At 42.9% G+C, this 17877-nt stretch overlaps 1 protein-coding gene across 1 annotated transcript; it reads left to right on the top strand.

The window, feature by feature from the left end:
- Nucleotides 1–201: 201 nt before the first annotated feature.
- Nucleotides 202–14627, top strand: VKORC1L1 (vitamin K epoxide reductase complex subunit 1 like 1). The gene is made up of 3 exons (XM_017832542.1): nt 202–411; nt 11580–11689; nt 12380–14627. Exons 1-3 carry the CDS (start codon nt 218–220, stop codon nt 12604–12606), a joined length of 531 nt encoding a protein of 176 aa, XP_017688031.1. The 5' UTR covers nt 202–217; the 3' UTR covers nt 12607–14627.
- Nucleotides 14628–17877: the final 3250 nt, after the last annotated feature.

Here is a 17877-nt window from a genome sequence, read left to right as displayed (position 1 = left end):
CCCCACCCCCGCCCGGCCTGACGTGACGTCGTCGCGAGGCGCCACGTCCGGCGCGAGCGGCGGGGGGGGGGGGGGGGGGGCGGGGCCGGGGGGCGCGGGCGGGCCAATGAAGGGCACGCGCGAGCGCGCGGCGGGCCAATGAGGGGCGCGCGCGCGTGCGCGGGGGGCGCGGGCGCCGGGCGCGCGTCGCGGTCTGAGGCGGAGGGACGGGGCAAAGATGGCGGCGCCCGTCCTGCTGCGGGTGTCGGTGCCGCGCTGGGAGCGGGTGGCGCGGTCCGCCGTGTGCGCCGCCGGCATCCTGCTGTCCCTCTACGCCTGCCACCTGGAGCGCGAGAAGGGCCGCGACAGCCACTACCAGGCCCTGTGCGACCTCAGCGAGCGGGTGCGCTGCTCCGCCGCCATCACCTCCAGGTGAGGCGGGGGTGGGACCGGCCACCCCTCGCCCCGTTCTCGCCGGCGGGGCGGCCAAGGGAGCGCTGCCCCCGGGGCCTCGGGGGGCGCTGGGGGTGCGGGGAGGTTTCCTGAGCGGGTGCGAGCGCGGAGGGGCCTGTGGTGGGGGCACAGGGCAGGGGGAGGGGGGTCAGCGCTCCCGGCCGGGGCAACCCCAGCGCCGGAGGGCCGGGGAGGGAGCGGCTTTTTTCGGGATCACCGGCTTTTTTCGGGATCACCACGGGCCGGAGGGTGAGGCACCCGCAATTCCCGTGTCGAAATCAGTGGCAATTAGGTGGAGCGACGGGCGTTTTAGTGGTAAACGCTCCTTAGAGCGGAGTGGTGCGGCTGTGAGTGGTGGTTGAGGCCAATGTAAACAAGGGCGATTGCAGGTGGTTTGCTTTGGGTGGTTTTAACTGCGGTATCTTGTACTGCGTTTTCATTGAAATGTCACCTGGCAGCGCGGGAGATGGTTTTGTGGTACAGAGGAAGTGCTTCATTCAAGAGAGACTTGGATCCCTCTGCAGCAAAAGCTCAGCCCAGACCCTGAGTTGTTTTGCAGGTGTCCAGTCAGCTTAGCAGTTGTTTCCTAGAGGTCAACGGCTCTTATTTCTGTTAGGAGAGTCAGTCTGTAATATTCTGTTAACTTGACTTGTCATGTAAGTAGTTGGTTGAGTTACAAATATGAGAAGACTTGCCCTGCTGTGCAGTTACAAGTGATTCCAGTACAAACATGGCACAGGGAATAGTTTCAGGTGGACTAGATCTTAGGTGTCTTTTCCAGCCTTCACGATTTTATGGTTCCAGGTGTAATTTGGCCAAGAAACTCTCTTAAAAGCATATTGTCAGATATCTCAGCTAAAGAAATAAGAGGATTTATCCATCAATCTCAAAATTGCTCAGAGCATAGAATATATGTCTGTGTGCATGTGTAGATATACAGGCACATAAGAACATCCACTATAAGGAAGTGGGAAGGGAGGGGTTTGGTTCTTGAGCAAAGCCCTATTATGTATTAAATGTATTAAATGCTTCCTCCTTTTCTTTTAATGAGAATTTTGTTACTACCATGTGAGTGCCTTCAGCTGAATGAGCACTTGGGATTTATTTTTTTCTCCTCTCAGTGTAACCTGTGTAAAAGCTGTCCCAGTTTTTATCAAGGTACTTGTTGTACCATCATAAAAAGCCAGTTGTGCAGAACATGCCCATTCTCCTATCAAGGTGGAAGCTGTTAAACTGTTGAGGTAAAACACACAGGGATCTCATATTCTGAAAACCTCTTCTGTGGTGACAGCAGTGGGATTGTGTTACAGAGATCTGTATCTCTGGATGTCTGAGAGGGGACTCTTGTGATTGAGTGAGGGCTTTAATTCTGCTTTTCTGTCTGTCCTCAGGTGATCTTTAGTTTGTGGAGGTGCTTGTTCATGTCTTTGTTTGGGAAGTGTCCTGAAGTGACAAGTTTTGCTCTAACTAGGGAGAAGACTTCTACAAACTTGTCAGATAACATAAAACTGTATAAATTGAAGTTGTGCATAGGCCACTGAGATTAAACCATGTGAGTCTCATCAGTAAAATAACTTTCACCACCAGGAGCAAAAAGAGAATAACAGGGATTTAATCATCATAAATCACCTCCATAGCAGCCTGTTCTTGTACAGAATTGGTTCTCCAACAGCTTTTTATTGTTGCTGCAAATGCTGCTACTGAGACAGGCAATTTGATGCACTAGTTTTGATGTGTGTTTACTAAATGCTTGGGAGAAGGAAAACACTTAAAGATATAATTGGAATTATTTCTAATTATGGAATCATGCTTGGTAATTATAATGTTCATTAGTAATGCAGCAGCTGACACGCTGAGTGTGCCATGGCAAGGCCTAGAAATACTTTACTGTAGGAATTCTTTGTAGTAATATGAAGAGTCAGGGATAAAATCAACTGAAAATCTCACCAGCAGTTGCTAGGAGAACATACTTAGAGTTCTCCTATTGCAAATGTCAGGATATCTCGTGGTGATTAGAGCAGGTGGTAAAAGGAGTTTGTGGAAAAGGAACGTGCAAGTTCTGTTCAGTCAAGCCATATTTGGAGAAGAATGTGCTTTCCAGGCTGTGCAGGACACAGAGGAGTGTTGTTGCTTTAAAAGTAAGACAGGAGGGCAAGTGATTAAACTTTGAAATAAGAATAACATTGGAAGAAATTTAACTTCTTTTCCGTGTTGCCACAGCTCCCCATCCATCAGTCACTCTCTCTCAGACGAGCGTTCCTTGTCCCCACATCACCAAGGTTTCTGTGAAACTTGATTTCTAGAAGGGAGTTTTAACTACAATTTAGATTTTACTGGGGTAGTGGAGTTTTGAATCTTGTGTTCCAGCTTTTCCACATGTACTGCAGATTTAACCTTCATGTGTTTCTTTCCTCATTAAGCTGTTACCCTGGCAGTCAGAAATTATTTGATTAGCTGATTAGCAGAGTTAACTCTGTAGAGTTAAATGTGTGACAGACTTATACTTTGTGGCTTTTACTGGCTTCTAGAGTGTTCATTCAGTTGTGTGACTTTTATTTAAGCTGGATTTGCTGATGGAACTTGGAATGTAACAGTCTTCACATTTTGAGTCCTGACTCCCACAGTGGACTGAACTTTAGAAAGCGCTTAATGGTGGTGGGATTAATTTTAAGTGTAGAGAATAATTAGAATAAATTAGTTTATTCTTCCCTGAGCTGACTTTCTGGTATTTGAGGGTGAGGGGTTTTTTTGCTAATAAGCTGTTAGTATTTCAAAGTCTTGCTTTTAAACCCAATCTGGTATTGGCAGAACCACAGGAACAGAGATGTAAAGATTGCCAGCACGCAGAGGGAGGAGCACAGAGAATCTCCTATCAGAGCCTGACTCATACAGAAGATTAGGTTGGAGCAATACCTTCCCAGTATCCCTTATTCAAAACAGGAATGGTCAGCATATTTCAAGCTTTTATCGTGGGGAAAGTTCATGAAGTAGTTTAAAAATAAAAGCTGCTAAGGGCTGTATAATAAAGGAAGGTATTAGGGAAATACCAAACGTTTTCATTGGCAATTGCCGTAGGTGTTTTAAATGAATTGCTGTCTTATATTTGAGAATAAGTGGCAAGAGTTGCCTTGTAATGGAACTGGCCTATGGCAGTTCCTGAAAAATATTTCTGGTCTTGCTGTTACAGTAGTTCCACAGAAGGAATTGAACCAATAGACACGTTTCACGTAATGTCGAGAGTGCTACAGCTTGAAATAAAATGTGACCTTTAAGTTGTAAAGCAGAGACCCAGAGCCTTTTGCTCTGATCTTTTGCTTGCCCTGGGAGATTTTGGAGTCTTCTAATACATTTCTGCTTTCTGTCTTGATTAATTGAAGGTTTCCGCACAGGGGATTAGTGGGTGGCTCTCTTTTTGGAGGAATTTTTGTGGCCTGGAGTGCACTAATGCTGTGACAACTGTGACACAGCCTTGAGACAGCACGAAGGACCAAAGGGCACCTGTCACTGTATGTCTTTAGCAATATTTGCAGCTGCGTAAGTGAAGAGCTTTGGCAATAGTCAATATTGATCTAGGTTAACGTCTTTAGAAGTTCTGGAGTCCAAATAGGATTTTAAGAATCTGTGGATTAATTGGATCTCATTGAGAGATGGCAGATTTTAGGAATTCCCTGTTCTAACTTCATGCTGATGGGGGAGGTCTTGGGTTGTCATCTTGTGTTTGAGCTGCTCTGAAATGCCTGTTCTGAAAAACCCTAATATCCCAGAACATTTTGGGTTGGAAGGGACCTTAAAGATCATATATTTCCAGCCCCCTGCTGTTGACAGGGACACCTCCCACTAGACCAAGTGGCATATCTGCCTTGTGTCTCCTGGTGGATGCACCAAACTCATCACTTGGTAGTTCCTGAAAATGCATATCTGTAAAATGTGTGTGTTGGGCACAGGTCTGTTTGCAGTTTGCCAAGGGTGGCCTGTGACAACTGGAGGATTATTGTGTTGCTCTGCTCACCTATAAATCATTGTGAGCAGTGAATTTACACCTGTCTTAAGTGTTATGTTTGCTTTGCCTTGTGCCACAGTACTTAAGCTCTCTGTTGTGTGAGGGTAGTGGTGGAGAGCTCATTCCTCTGCAGGGTGGGTGTGCATTGTGCTGTGAGGAACTGCAGGTAGAACTGACCTGTGCTGGTTTCTCAGTGAAGAACACCTTGCTAGAATTGTTCTGGTGCATCCTTACAGAATGCAGACTGTGGCACTGATCAGGTTGACAGGAACAACCCCATTATCTGAGGAAATGGGACATGGAACCAAACTTCTCAGACCTCCTCTAACCCGATATTTAAACTGCAGTTCTGTTGTGGGGCAGTTCCTGTAAACTTGATATCTGTCAAGTTTACTTCATTCCAGGTTGAGAACATGATATGGCAGTTATCATTCTTATTAACAGTAAATTCCTGATATCCCAGGATTTTTTTATTGCTGTACCTGCAAGCAGGCATTCAGATATGTTTGAGGTTTGCAGTCAGTGACTGATGTAAGGTGGCAAAAGTTAAAAGTAGCTTTATGCAGGTAGTGGGAGAAGTTTGTCTAGTCTGTTCTTGTGAACCAGTGCACACAAATGAGGCCCATGTGCTTTTTAAAAACATTGTCTTAGTTTTGCAGGTCTTTGGGTTTTTTAGTCAGTAATATCTTTCGTGTGAGCCAAGTTAATTGTTTTTGTCAGGCATCTTTGATTCTGGATAGAAGAAGGTAGAAGTTTGATTAAACTGAGGGTGGAATGTGGAGCAATGGGTGATCATTCAACGGGAACCATATTTGTTGTTCTTAGGCTAGTGAAAGAGTTTACATGAAAATGTAGTCTCCTGAACTCAGCTGCAGTCTGTCCTGGCATTTACCATGGGTGGGTGGTCATTTCAGAGCATTCCCAATGTTAGACAGCAGCTGAAATGGGGCTTCTGCAGTTCCTCTGGATCCATTGGGTTTGCTGCCTCAGGGAAGGTTTGGGGACCTCTGGTTTGTAGACTGGGCAGGGGGGAGTTGGAGTAGACAAATTCAGTGCCAAAGGGGAGGGAGGCTCACAGGAACTCCTCTGCTGGAGGGAGCCCTGCCCTGTGAGCCAAGGTTCCCTGTGCCCTGGCACTGCCAGCTGGGCTGGCAGCACGTGTCCAACCGGGACTGACTGGGAGATAACGGGCCTGACTGGGAGGCAGGAGCAGGGGCTGGAGGGTGTGAGCTGGGAAGGAAGGTGTTTCAGGAATGCTTGTAGAAACCAGCTTCATTAAAGTCGCTCCTAAAGCTGCAGAAGCTGATAGTTCAAGTGATTTTTTTTTTTCTTTTCCCATCTCTCTAGTAGAAAATCGATGATTTACTACTTCTGACTGATAAAATACTTCCTGGCTGAGGGACATCTTTTATAAAACACAGCAGTGCCCAAGCTATGGGAGTCTTGTCTTTTATTTTCCATCCTTACAGCACTTACACAACCACATGTGTTTTTGCTTTTCATAAATATATCATTTCTGGCTTGACTGGAATTTGCAATAGGGCTGAGAATTATTTTGCTTGGTGCAAAGTAAATTTAACAAAGTGCCTATAGTTCAAACTCAGGCTTCATTTATGACAGCTTAATAGAAGAGATTATGTAGAAGGGATACAGTGCTGTTGGCTTGTAGCTTGAATGGCCTGTGCTTCTGTAAAGGCTGCTATAAAATAATTAACCACTGTCTGCTTGAGATTTTGCTGATCTAGACAGTGAGATTTTTAGAGACTCTTTCTGAAATAGAGCTGGAGGATATATAGAACAAAATCTCGTTTGTTTATGCTAAATACTGCTAATAGATTTAAACGTGAAATTAAGTGTATCAAAATTTTTGAGCAGTCCTGGCAAATTTACAAATGGGAATTTTTAATCTCCTTTCTTGTGGCTTCTAATTGAAGGCTTTTACTTAATTTATTAAAACTGTTAAGAGTGGCCTAAGCCACCTTGAAACCATGAATTAGGTCTAATCCAAAATCCTCTAGTGAAGCTGGAAAGAAGCTGCAACCAAAGTTTCTTAACATTGCTAAGCACTGACGTGCTCCAGATCCTTTGACCTTTGTCTGAGCTTTCACTGAAGGCAGTGTGTGAGCACAGGCCAGCTCTGCTCCCCTCTGAGAACTTCCATTCTGGACCATAACTTATCTCAGAAGTCCAGTGGTGCCTAAGGAAATGTGCACATCACTTGTCAAGTGTAGCCTTTTTGTAGGAAAATTATATTTATTGTTCCCTCAGGGTTACAAAGTGGTAAGTGTTGCTTGCTGTTGATAACAAAATCATGCTTATGGGATGGTTAATAATCCTGAAATGAGGGGCTTTAAGTAACCTGCTGCTGCTCAGGAAACAAAACTTGAGTTCTTTACTTACAGTTTTCTGAAAACAAAATCTGTTTTATTGTTTTCCCTTTTTATCGCAGCAAACCCAACAGCTGAGAGAGAGAAATGTGTGGGGAAAGCTGCTGCTGCACAAATGCAGAATGTCCTCAGATTTTGGGTCATATCCTATCATAGTCCCCTGAAGGATTTGAGCATTTGCAACTAGTCCTTGAGGAGACTGGAATGTAACCTGGGAAATACATGCTTGGTCAAGGCATCTGCTGCTGGCTGATGTCAGGGACATGATCTGAAGCCAGCTGGACCTGACCCCATCTAATATGGTTATCTTCATGTTCAAATGAATATACAGTGCTTAGTTCTCTTCTGGGCAGGACAACTAAGGATTGCCAGGTGAAAGCGAGGTGATGTGATTCTGGTCATCACCAGGGGTTGTTGTGGAGGTCAAAAGGAAGTGCTCAGAAAGGACCAGGAAGGTTTTTCAAGGTGGGCTGCTGAGGTGTTGGTGCAGGTGAAACCCCAGTTCAGAAGTTTGTTAAGCTAATTCTTAACTTCATGGTGATTGAGGAGAAGGAAAGCATCTTGAGGAATGATCTCTTCATCAAAAGTGTTAAAAACATCTCCTTCTGACACAGTGCTTGTCAGAACTGAGGTGCTTGGCTAGAAAAACCCTATAGCATTGCTTACAGAGTGGATGGGACAGTAATGTAACTCCTGGCTAAATAAATACTTCTTGTTTTGTTTGTTTGACTTGCTGTGCTTGGCAGGCTTGGAATTCTGCTGCTTTTTGAGCCAATACTGATAACTCTTACAGCTTTTACCTTGTTAAACATGAAGGTTGTTTACTTGTCCTCTAAAATGGGTCAGATACTAGTGTACTAAGTGTGGTTCTCATGGTTCCCTTTCTGCCAGTGGCATTTTCTCTGCTAAATTATGGTAAAGTGTTTAAAGTGCATCCCATAATATGCTGTTCTGGAACACAGGGGATGTTCATAATTGTGCAAAAGAGGTAATGATTGAAAAGTGTAAGACTTTCTTGGAGGTGTGTCACTTGTGGATCACAGTGACCTCAGTTCTAGTTTTCCTGTTAAGAAGTGGCAGATGAACACAAATACTGCTTTAAACTTGTAAAAATGCAACAGTGCTGAGCTTTAAATACCTCACACCAAAGGGGACACTGTTTAGAGGGTGAATAATAACTTTCAAGACCTAATGCACATTGGACTGGAAGTCACTGTAGTGTTCAATTTTAGATGTTGGGAAACTACATAGACAGTTCTCACCACTTTATCTTGGATTTCTTGAATCACTATTCAACTTTTTAAAGAGCATTCAGAGTTGTACATGCAGGTGGGGAGTGGAGCAGGCTGTGGTCTTGAACAGAGAGGGAAGCTGAATTACTTGAAACATGCACAAAGATGTGTTCATGGTTTATTTGAAATCTTCCTTGTAGTTAGTTCAGATGGCTTTTTATTTTTAATAGGAGTGAAACTCGGGCGTGGTGAAAGTGGGCTTGGCTCCTGTGTTTGTCACAGTGCTCTGAGTCACCCCGGGTCACTGCAGTTCTCACTCTGGAATTCTTGGCACTTCAAGGATGGGAGCCACAAGTCACGACCAGGAAAAAGTTGGTGATATTGGGCTGTGCTTTTATCCTGCTGTGCAAGCAACTCTGTCATTAGTGCAAGTTCATTTTAGTTAGTATTCTGTATCCAAAAAAATCGATACAAGTTAATAACAGTTATTCTAAGTTACGTTCTTTGTAAGAAAGGCAGGTTCTGTGAAGAACTTCTGATGTTTTATTTCTTGGAGCTTATCCTTTTATTTGGACTTTCTTCTTGTTATTTGTTCGCTGTATTTTTTTTAGACCTCTAAATTATTGTAGCTCAGGTGTGTTTTGCCTGATTTTGGTGCGAGAAGGAAGATTATCCTACTCAGTTTTTATCCTTCCTCCGATTGCTTGCTAAAGTTCTTGGTTCATTTTGCATTTTAGTGGGTTTTAGGACCTCCTCAATAAAATTAAGAGCTGATTTAGCCTCTTCAGTAGAGAAATTAGATTCAAATAAAAATATACAAAGTCTTAATACTTTTCAGTTTGATGCAGAAAACTTGCTCACGCTTCAAACCTTATAAGGCTGAGAAAAGGGCTTTATGTTAAACCACAGGCTGCTTAGCTGTCTTCAAGGGTGTGGAATAAAGATGTGAGATTAGAGCTGTACTCCATGGACTGAAATTTAATACTTCATGTCCTTAAAGCTGCTACAAGGCCAACAAGATACTTAATGAACTATTGCACATGGAAAAAGCGCTCCCCGCGCTCTGACCTTGCAGCTCTGAACAGCTCACGCCTGGTGCTGACTGTCGGGAAGGGCTGGAACTCCTTATCCTTCCACCAGCAACATTTTGTTCCCTTGCAGAATCACTGCAGGGTCAGGTTCTGTAGAAGAAAGTTTCTGATGTTTTTTTTTTTAAGCTTGAGTTTGCCTTCAAACACGACAGGATCTGATGAGCGTCAGAGGTGGGAGCGCACGGGGAGGGCAGGGGCGGGGAGGGATTGAGCATCACAGACTTGGCACACCCGGAGTTGTGCTGTGCAGTCTCTTGGTAAGGAAAGCCTGAGTGTGTTCAGACACAGTTTAATGTCACCCTACAAAGAAGTCTCACTTGGAGACTAGAATAATACATTTCACCTGTGGATAGTAAGCTGAAGTATCTATAAATGTAGTAATACAGAAAAATAAAAATCAACTACTAAATGCAAAAGTAGGATACCTTTAATATATTTGCCTGGCTCTTTAATACTGCCTTTGGCAGCTGGAGAACACGAGCCACTTGTTACATGTGCTGTGACATCTTAGCAAAGGAAGGCTAAAAAATAAACAGTTCTCACTTAAAATCCAGATAACATTCAACGTGTGGGAGAAAAATCTCGTCATAGCAGAGATTCCTTGGAATTGACAGTATTTCTTTATGTTTGCTGATCTGTTTTTCCATGGTGTTTGGCCTTTTTTTAAATCCCTCTCTGGGAAGTGTGGCTCCCTTTTCTGTGAGTGCTGCAATCACACCTCAGATCTTTGGGATCCATCCTCAGTGCTGCTTTGCCAAAAGTGGGACAGTGGGACTGTTTGCCTTCCTATGCAGCAGGGAGGAGGTGCAATCAGCCGTGTCCCCCACATTTTCCATAGCCCCAGAAGTGCCCTGGGATGAGTGCAGGGAGCCAGGCAATTCTGCACTGCTCCTCTCACAAATCCCTGTGTGTATGACCCCTGGCAGCCTCGGGAATGCTGAGCCACTGTCCCCTGGTAAAGCAGCGTTGGGTGAATTGGCACAAAAGTTTCACTTCACTCCTTTACAAGATTTGAGACCAAACTAGTTGAAAGTCTGGGTTTTTTACTTTTTATGCAGTAAATGTACTTTCTAGGAATTGGGACCCAATTTTCTGCTGGGTTTCTTGGGGAGAAGAGCACAAGACTTGCCTATAATAGTTAATTCAAATTTAGTAACTGTCTGCAATTAAAATTATTAATTTGAATATGTTTTGCAAATACTGCACAGATGGCTGTGAGACTGTGAAGTGTTTGGGAGATGGTATTAAACTGTACTTGCTGTGGTCCCTTTTTCTGTGAGGAAACTGCTTGTCATGTGTTGGTAGGCTGTCGCTGATCCCAGGTGTGTGGTGAGTTACATCAGCAATGTTCCTGCCCTGTGCAGAGAGCAGACCTGTGCTGTGTCTTGGTTTAGCAGGGCATTGCCTCTAGTACAAGAAATTATCTAGAAACTGCACTTTTCTTGGCATAAATGTAGCACACTGGCATTTTCTGCTGCAACAGGAATGAGGAATGGTGCTTTTTTACATAGTTCTGTGGCAGTTAACCTGAGAATGGGAACCAAGCCAAGTGTTAATGCTTGGCTTGATGCTCCAAAATCATGCTGGAAGATATCCTGATGTTCTCTTGTAAGTGAGTTAAGTTACCTGTTGGATAGCATTAACTTCATATTTTCAAGTGACACTAACAAATAAGGTCCTCACTTTGCTTTTACAAGTCGTGATCTGCCTTGGGGCATCAAATTCCTGGTTTCTAGCACAAATACATTTGGTAATTTCATCTTTTATCCTCATTGCAGCAGCAGTTTTGTAGGGCTTGTGCTGTCTTATCACTAGAAAGTTGAAAGTCACTTTGTGGGGAATTCAGTTGTTGGTTCAAAGTGTCACACTGTGCTCTGACAAACGAGGTCTGTGGATCTCGTTCTGGTGCCATCCCCAGCTTGTCTGCTTGGCAGATTGGGGTTCCTCCTGAGGTGAGAGACTGATCAGGAGCAGCTGAGGTGCAAACATATGTCCTGGTTTGCTTGCTCTGATGCCAGCAGAGCTGGGAACAAATCCTTACCCCTCCTTGTGCCATCATCCCTGTTTAGTGACCAAATGTCCAGCTTGCTGTGGTGGAGGGAGCTGCTGAAGCTGTTGGGTGCTTGACAAAACAGCTTCAAACAGAAGCAAACGTGGTGTTTGAAGTTGCAGCTGCGTGAACTGGTAGTTTCTGGTGTGTTGAATAACTTTATAACCCGCCAGGTGTGGGATAAAGCTGTACCTGTGGATAAAGTGCTCCCCCTGTTGCGAGCTGCTTGATTTTCCAGGATAACTCTGAACTTCCCATAGGACTCCAGTGGTCATGTCAGAATATATGTACCTCTTTTTTTCTTTTCCCAACAGAGGTGGACTGAAAACACTGATGTAAAAGCAATAGGTGCCCAAACAGGTGTTAATTAGTTTCACTGTTTTACAGATGGGGTCGAGGATTCGGTCTGTTGGGTTCCATCTTTGGAAAGGACAGTGCAATAAATCAGTCAAACAGTGTTTTTGGACTCGTGTTTTATATACTACAAATGCTACTTGGTAAGTATTAATTCTGCTTAAAGCCTAAAGCATGTAGCAGGTCTGTGGTGTTGAAGGAGGAGTGCAATACAGATTGTACAATCTGCAAGAAACCAGATAAATGCTTGTGGTTTTTATATCTTTTTTTTCTTAGCACCAGCCTAATGATACATCTGTCCAAAGGGCTTAAAAACCCAACTGATAATAAGAGTAATTGCATTTTCCTCTGCTATGCTATTAATAATATAGGGTGTCAAGACAGTTTCTGTGCTGGTATTTTCACTTCAGTATATTTAGCATGGGATTGCATGATAGAAAAGAGAGGAAATAAAAATGGAATTTGCAAGTTTGGCAGGAGTAGTAGGCAAAAAAGTGCATGAGATGTGTTGTATACGTGTTGGTAACTACGTGGTCTGCTATAAAGCTGTTAACTTTGATAGAAATAACTTGATCAGCCTGTAACTTTGCCGTAACTCAGGAGTACAGAGGATGGTTGATGTAAACATACTCCTTATCACAGGACTGTCAGACAGAACTTAGATGCTCCCTTCCAAAGAGTGGTTTGTCTTGATTTGTCATGGTGTTTTAACCAGACTTTTCTGTAAGACAGACTTGCTGAGGAGCCCTCAGTCTGAGTTAGTGCTTGGGCTTTGTGCTGTGCGTGGAGGGGGGCCCAGAGCAGCCCTAGTAACTCTCTCTCTCTTGTTGCAGGTATGACAGCAAGTGCAGTAGCAGCTCTAATCCTCATGACATCCTCCATAGTGTCTGTAGTAGGGTCATTGTACTTGGCATACATTCTGTACTTCGTGCTGAAGGAATTTTGCATTGTCTGCGTCATCACATATTTGCTGAACTTCATTCTCTTTATCATCAACTACAAACGACTAGTTTATTTGAACGAGGCCTGGAAACGGCAACTCCAACCCAAACAGGAATAACCCCTGTTTGAACTCTTGACTGACAGTCTGAAGACCCAACTTCCATTAAGTTTATTTTGCAGTAATTTTTTATTCTCCATATCAGACACTCTCCCCGAGAATCATAACTGAATTTTTAATTATAAATTTGAAGGGGCCCCTGATAATTTTTCTGTGCTAATCTTCAGTTTAAATGTGGTTGTGAAAGAAAGCTCTAATACAATCAAAGACAAGCTTTAACTTTACTTTGAAGGAGTTTTAGCCACAGCAAAACCTAGACTCTCTCTTCCCCCTCCACTTGTGAAGTGGGTAACACTTGCTATAAAATATCCTGTATATAAATTCAGGTATAACAAGATGTGATCATGACATTAAATATTCTAGACTAGCATCACCATATTTAATGTTGCCATGTTTACAGTATGTGTATTACTTTTTTGTTTTCGTTTTGGTTTTTTTTTTTTTTTTTTTTAGCTGATGGACTTAGATTTGACTAGGACTTACACTGTAAATAAAATTAGAGCTATTGGTTTCATCCCTGGAGAACTCACTGTACAATGGGTTTTGTTAGGAGCTGTCAGAGGGTTCAGCTCACAGTCGACTGACACGATGGAAGAAGTGACCTCTGAAGAGAACACGGAGTTGCTGCACTCACTGCTCGTGCTGTCCCAAGAATGATGCTTGGGGTTGGTTCCATTTTTTTTTTTTTTTTTCCTTCTGTCTTTCTTTTTGTCTCCAGTATCGAAAAATGGAATTAAAGCTGAAACCTGAAGTGTGTTCATTAAACCACAACCTCGTTAATTCTGTACCGAGTGAAAATAGCTTGGTGTGGTCGACGGAAAGCCTCCACCAGGATATTCTGTGCAGGTTGGGGGTTGGTGTATCAAAGTGTTCTTTGGAAGGACTCAGTTTCCATGCAGAGCTGTTTCATTTTTAAGCTGTGGTCAGCCAGCCAGTGTTACTAATGTTTGATGTTCTATGAATGCTGCAGTATAGGATTGCAATTGCAGTGGAAACCACTGACTGAGCGGGATAACCAAGTCGTGCACTGAAAAAGCAGTTACTTAATTGATCTTCGTCAGGATCCTTGGTTTGTGCTATATTGGGAAATGAACTTTAGGCCTGACACACACACACACAAGATCCCTTGGAAGGGCAAGCTGTTTAATGGGATAAGTGAGTAAATGTGCTCCTGAAAATGAAATGTGATGTAGTGCTATCATTGCTCTTTCTAATAACTAATTGGGAAAAAAAAACATTAAACTGCGGATTTAAAGGAACAAAATTGTACATGTTGTTTCTGCACTCAGTATTCTAAGGCTGAATGTTAAAAGTGCCTTCTGTCTTAAAATCTTAAACCAAATACTTTGCGTTGAACTTGGCAGGCAGAAGTGTCCTTGCTTTAAAAATGAACAAACAAACAAACAAAATTCCCAGCAAACTTGCCGGGGATAGAGGAGTATTAAGAGATATGTTTAGTTTTTAGACTGAGAAGTGGTAGCAATATTGTTTCAGTTTAATTAAAAAAGGTTGATGGCGATTTGGAAAAGTAAAATATTTGTGTTTCAGACTCTGTGACACGAAAACGTGTAGGTTCAGTTACTTTCTGTAATTGGTGCTGTGCTGCTTTTTGCCCTTGTCAGCTTCTAAATATGAAGAATTCCAACTGCATACCAGTTATTTAAAGAATTAATTTAACTACTTTTTGGATTTTTTTTCTCAAACATGAATGTCAGAGAGACACTTCTGTTGTATGGATAAGTGGATTATAAACACTAAGTTGCTGAGGATAAACTTGACTGTGAAACATGCAGTGTTTCCGTAGAGCAAATAGAATTTTTAGATTGAATCCACAAAATAGTATTTAAATTACTACTGAAGTCATTTTCTGGTTTGTTATCAAGGATGTAGGTGGAAACTGCTTTTATGTATAGAGTTCTGTGGTATGAGTAACATCTGTTGCATGTAACACTAAATTACTTGTCCCTCTTGTCTGACAGTTTTAGACAACAATTCATTAAATGCATTTTGTATTGACCAGAGTATAGTTAAAGCTTGTCTTGATGTTTAGTTCTGTCTCTCAAATGCCTTGAACTTTGATATGAGGGGAATGAATGATGTTAAACTGGTCCCTCAAGGCTTGCCTTTGTTCTCTCACAAGCCTTGAGGCGGTATCACTGTTTAATATGTGGTATAGATTTATTTTGATGCATTCCTGTGATCTACACTAAGGCATCTTTTTTTTCATCCAAGGAAGAGGTGAACACGTGCTGCCTGAAATGGTCAGTGGCAGTGCTCATATCTCAGAACAAGCAGCCATGGAGACAAGTATAATCAATGAGTACTTGGTCCAATTTCTGGGAAAAAAAAAGGAAAAAAAGCCCCATCAGCTGAAAGTATTGGTGTTGACTTAACTTCACTGTGTCTTGTGCTTGTTCGTGTGGGCATAGTCTGTTAATTCAGTTTGTTTAGTAAAAATGTTTAGGGCCGGATTTCCAGCAGTCGTGTCTGCAGTCCTTGTTTGTGTGCACATAGGGATCAAATGGAACTGGAGTTTGGTCTCTGGAAGAATTTGCAGCTACACTCTGTGCACAGACTTGCAAATCTGATCCTTAATTGTGAACTCTTTTGTCTTGTGTGCTTTTCTTGCAGTTACTTTTTACTGGAAGTGATTTGCTAGAAACGGCCCTGACTCTTCTATTTCTCCCTCGTGCTTCAGAAATGCAGTTGGCCTGAATAAAGGGCAAAATAATCTTAGCAGTAGAAATTTGGACCTCTTTGCTTCCAGTTCTTTGACTCTCCTTGTTGCTCCCAGTGATAGAAACAGCATCTTTCTTCCAGTAAAATGGCACAGGTTGTGATGTGATGGAACTCAGAGGAGTGCCCCCCTGCCTGCCCCAGCCAAAACAAACGTGGTGGGAAACGTGTGGTTGATTCTGATTTCACCCTTCCAAACCCAAAGGCAAATTCCGAGAAATCTTGAGGATACAGGAAAACACAGGTAAATAATACCTGGGCTGGCAGGGGACAGGGGGATGTTACACAGATCCTCGTTGTGGTTTCAACACTCATGAGAACAGAGGGAAAAAATTCACAATATCCAAACAGTGGTTCTGAATTTGGGTCCTTCCTCCCCCTCTGGCTCTCAGAGTCACCGAATATTCTCAGTTGGAAGTTCCTCGGCGAGGGGCGGATTGGAAAGGCAAAAGAACCTCATCCCAAAACCTGCTTAGGAATTAAACATTCCTGAAATCCTCTTACTGTAAGGTACTTGCTACTCTTAAAGGCCAACAAAGCATTCAAGTCTCGTTGAGGAAATGAGTGTTCTTGGAAGTTTCTCGGTGTAAGGTGTTTGCGATGCTGAGGCCAGTGAAACATTCCCGACCACCTTTGATGCCTGAAGTGGCAACAGATCTCTTGTGAGGAGGTTTCTGCATTCTGTAGTGTTTGTCTGCTGCTGTACAGAGTCTCTCAATTGTTCCAGGAGGTTGGTGAGGTGCTTCAGGCAGCACTTGATGCTCCTAATTTATGTGGGCTGAAGTCAGAGATTGAATGGCTTTGATTCTGCCAATGTTGTTTAAACGTGAACTAGACAAAACCGTTCCAGAAAAGATGAAGTATTCTGTTACCATAAAACTGTATTAAGCATGGCCTAAATATTAGGTGTTTGTTCTGTATAGTATGTTCCATCAACTATTTATTCCTAGTGCTTTAAACTCCAAATTAAACACCCACTGAAATGGAGTCATTGGGCAGATGTTCCTTTCATCGATACAGGCTGAGAGATTCTATATCAGAGGTTTAGGATACAATTTTGCTAACAGGTAAAACAATGTAAATATGTACGAATTCTATTTGTTGCACATAACTTTTTTGGTATAAAAAAAAAAAATAATAAATGTAGAAATTACCTGTGGACGTCTTGCTGCAATCATTCTTATGCTGCATTCATGCAGTCCAAACATAAGAGCTTGAATGAACCCAATCAGAGGCCTTTTTGGACTCAGTCTGAGCCTTAGAAACTGTTTTTAACGTCAGTACTGTAATTCTGTTTCTAGAAACGTACTAAGTTGTGGGGTTTTTTTTCAAAGACATTGTGTGTGTTAGCAGTAGTTTAAAGCACTTGATTCCCCACAGATCCCAGTTTATAGAATTCCTGCAGCTTCATCACGTTGTGTGCACTGGGTGTGTAGAGGCTGAGCAGCGTTGACTTGAGGCTTTAATTGTTTACAGTTCTTTAAGCAACGTGCAAAAAAAACAACTACCTAACATTCAGTGTGTGATCTTTATCACTTCCTGCTTTATTGGTTCTGTGGGTCTGCTTGAACCCACTCCCACAAGATCACAAAGGATCTGGAAAATGCTGTGTGTGTTCCTGGATCTGGGGGGCTGAGGGAGCTGCTGGGAAGGGTTGGGTAGGAGGGCTTGGGTTTATGATTGCGCTGAGCTGGTCAGAACAAGCAGGCACTGAGCTCAAATGTGTGCTTTTCATACATATGGGCATTAAACTCTGCATCTGTTGTGTTGGACTGAATGAAGTTAAAACTTCCTCTTCTGCAGCTGCCAGCCCCATGTTACCACAGGGATCTGAGCCCTGGTTTGTAATGGGTGAACAGTGTCAGATCCTTCTCTGTCTTTTGGTATGTCCTGTCTGGTGAAACGGGGAAGAAAATGATTTTCTTCTTTAAATAATGATGTCTGGAGATGAAGAAGTTGAGATGACTTTCAAACACTGGTAGTGGGCTTAAATATGGTCATTGCTTCTACCATGGTACGTTTGAACAAGTGTCTTTTTACTGTGCATAGACTTTTATATTCTGGGGCTTTAGTTATATAGAAGATCTAGACCTAACCTGGTGTGAGGAATGTCGATAGTGTGTTGTTTCTTTTCCCTTAAAAACTTCATAATTGTTTTGAAGTCTGCAGCAGACATCTGTGCCCTCATTCTGCGTGGGGCAGGGTGGAAGGTGGGGTTGATTCCTAATGTACCAGCTCTAAAGGAAAGAGAATTTGGCCACCACAAAACATAAGAGCAAATATTTTCTTTATATTGTCAGTCTGCCCTACCCCAGACTACTCCAGGCCACTACCAGAAAGGTTCAGAACAAACTTGCCCTCTTAGACTGCTGTTGCTGTAGTCCATGGTGACAGTTTAATATGAAGGAAGCCCTTCCGTGCTGGAAGGTAAAACTGCCTCGAATAGTGGCAGTTTTGGTACTGTGAGTAAAATAAATAGTTTTATTAAAGTTCAGTTGCTGTAGTACCTGCCTATCTAACATATTCCACCTTGCT

Source organism: Lepidothrix coronata, unplaced genomic scaffold (assembly GCF_001604755.1).
Source record: "Lepidothrix coronata isolate B3197 unplaced genomic scaffold, Lepidothrix_coronata-1.0 Scaffold203, whole genome shotgun sequence".
Taxonomy (NCBI): Eukaryota; Metazoa; Chordata; class Aves; order Passeriformes; family Pipridae; genus Lepidothrix; species Lepidothrix coronata.
This window is presented reverse-complemented; position numbering and strand designations above follow the sequence as displayed.

Coding starts and splice junctions, on each gene's coding strand:
- VKORC1L1 (XM_017832542.1), top strand. CDS start 218: ATGGCGGCGCCCGTCCTGCTGCGGGTGTCGGTGCCGCGCTGGGAGCGG. Junction 412..11,579: donor TCCGCCGCCATCACCTCCAG/GTGAGGCGGGGG, acceptor ACTGTTTTACAG/ATGGGGTCGAGGATTCGGTC. Junction 11,690..12,379: donor TATACTACAAATGCTACTTG/GTAAGTATTAAT, acceptor CTCTTGTTGCAG/GTATGACAGCAAGTGCAGTA.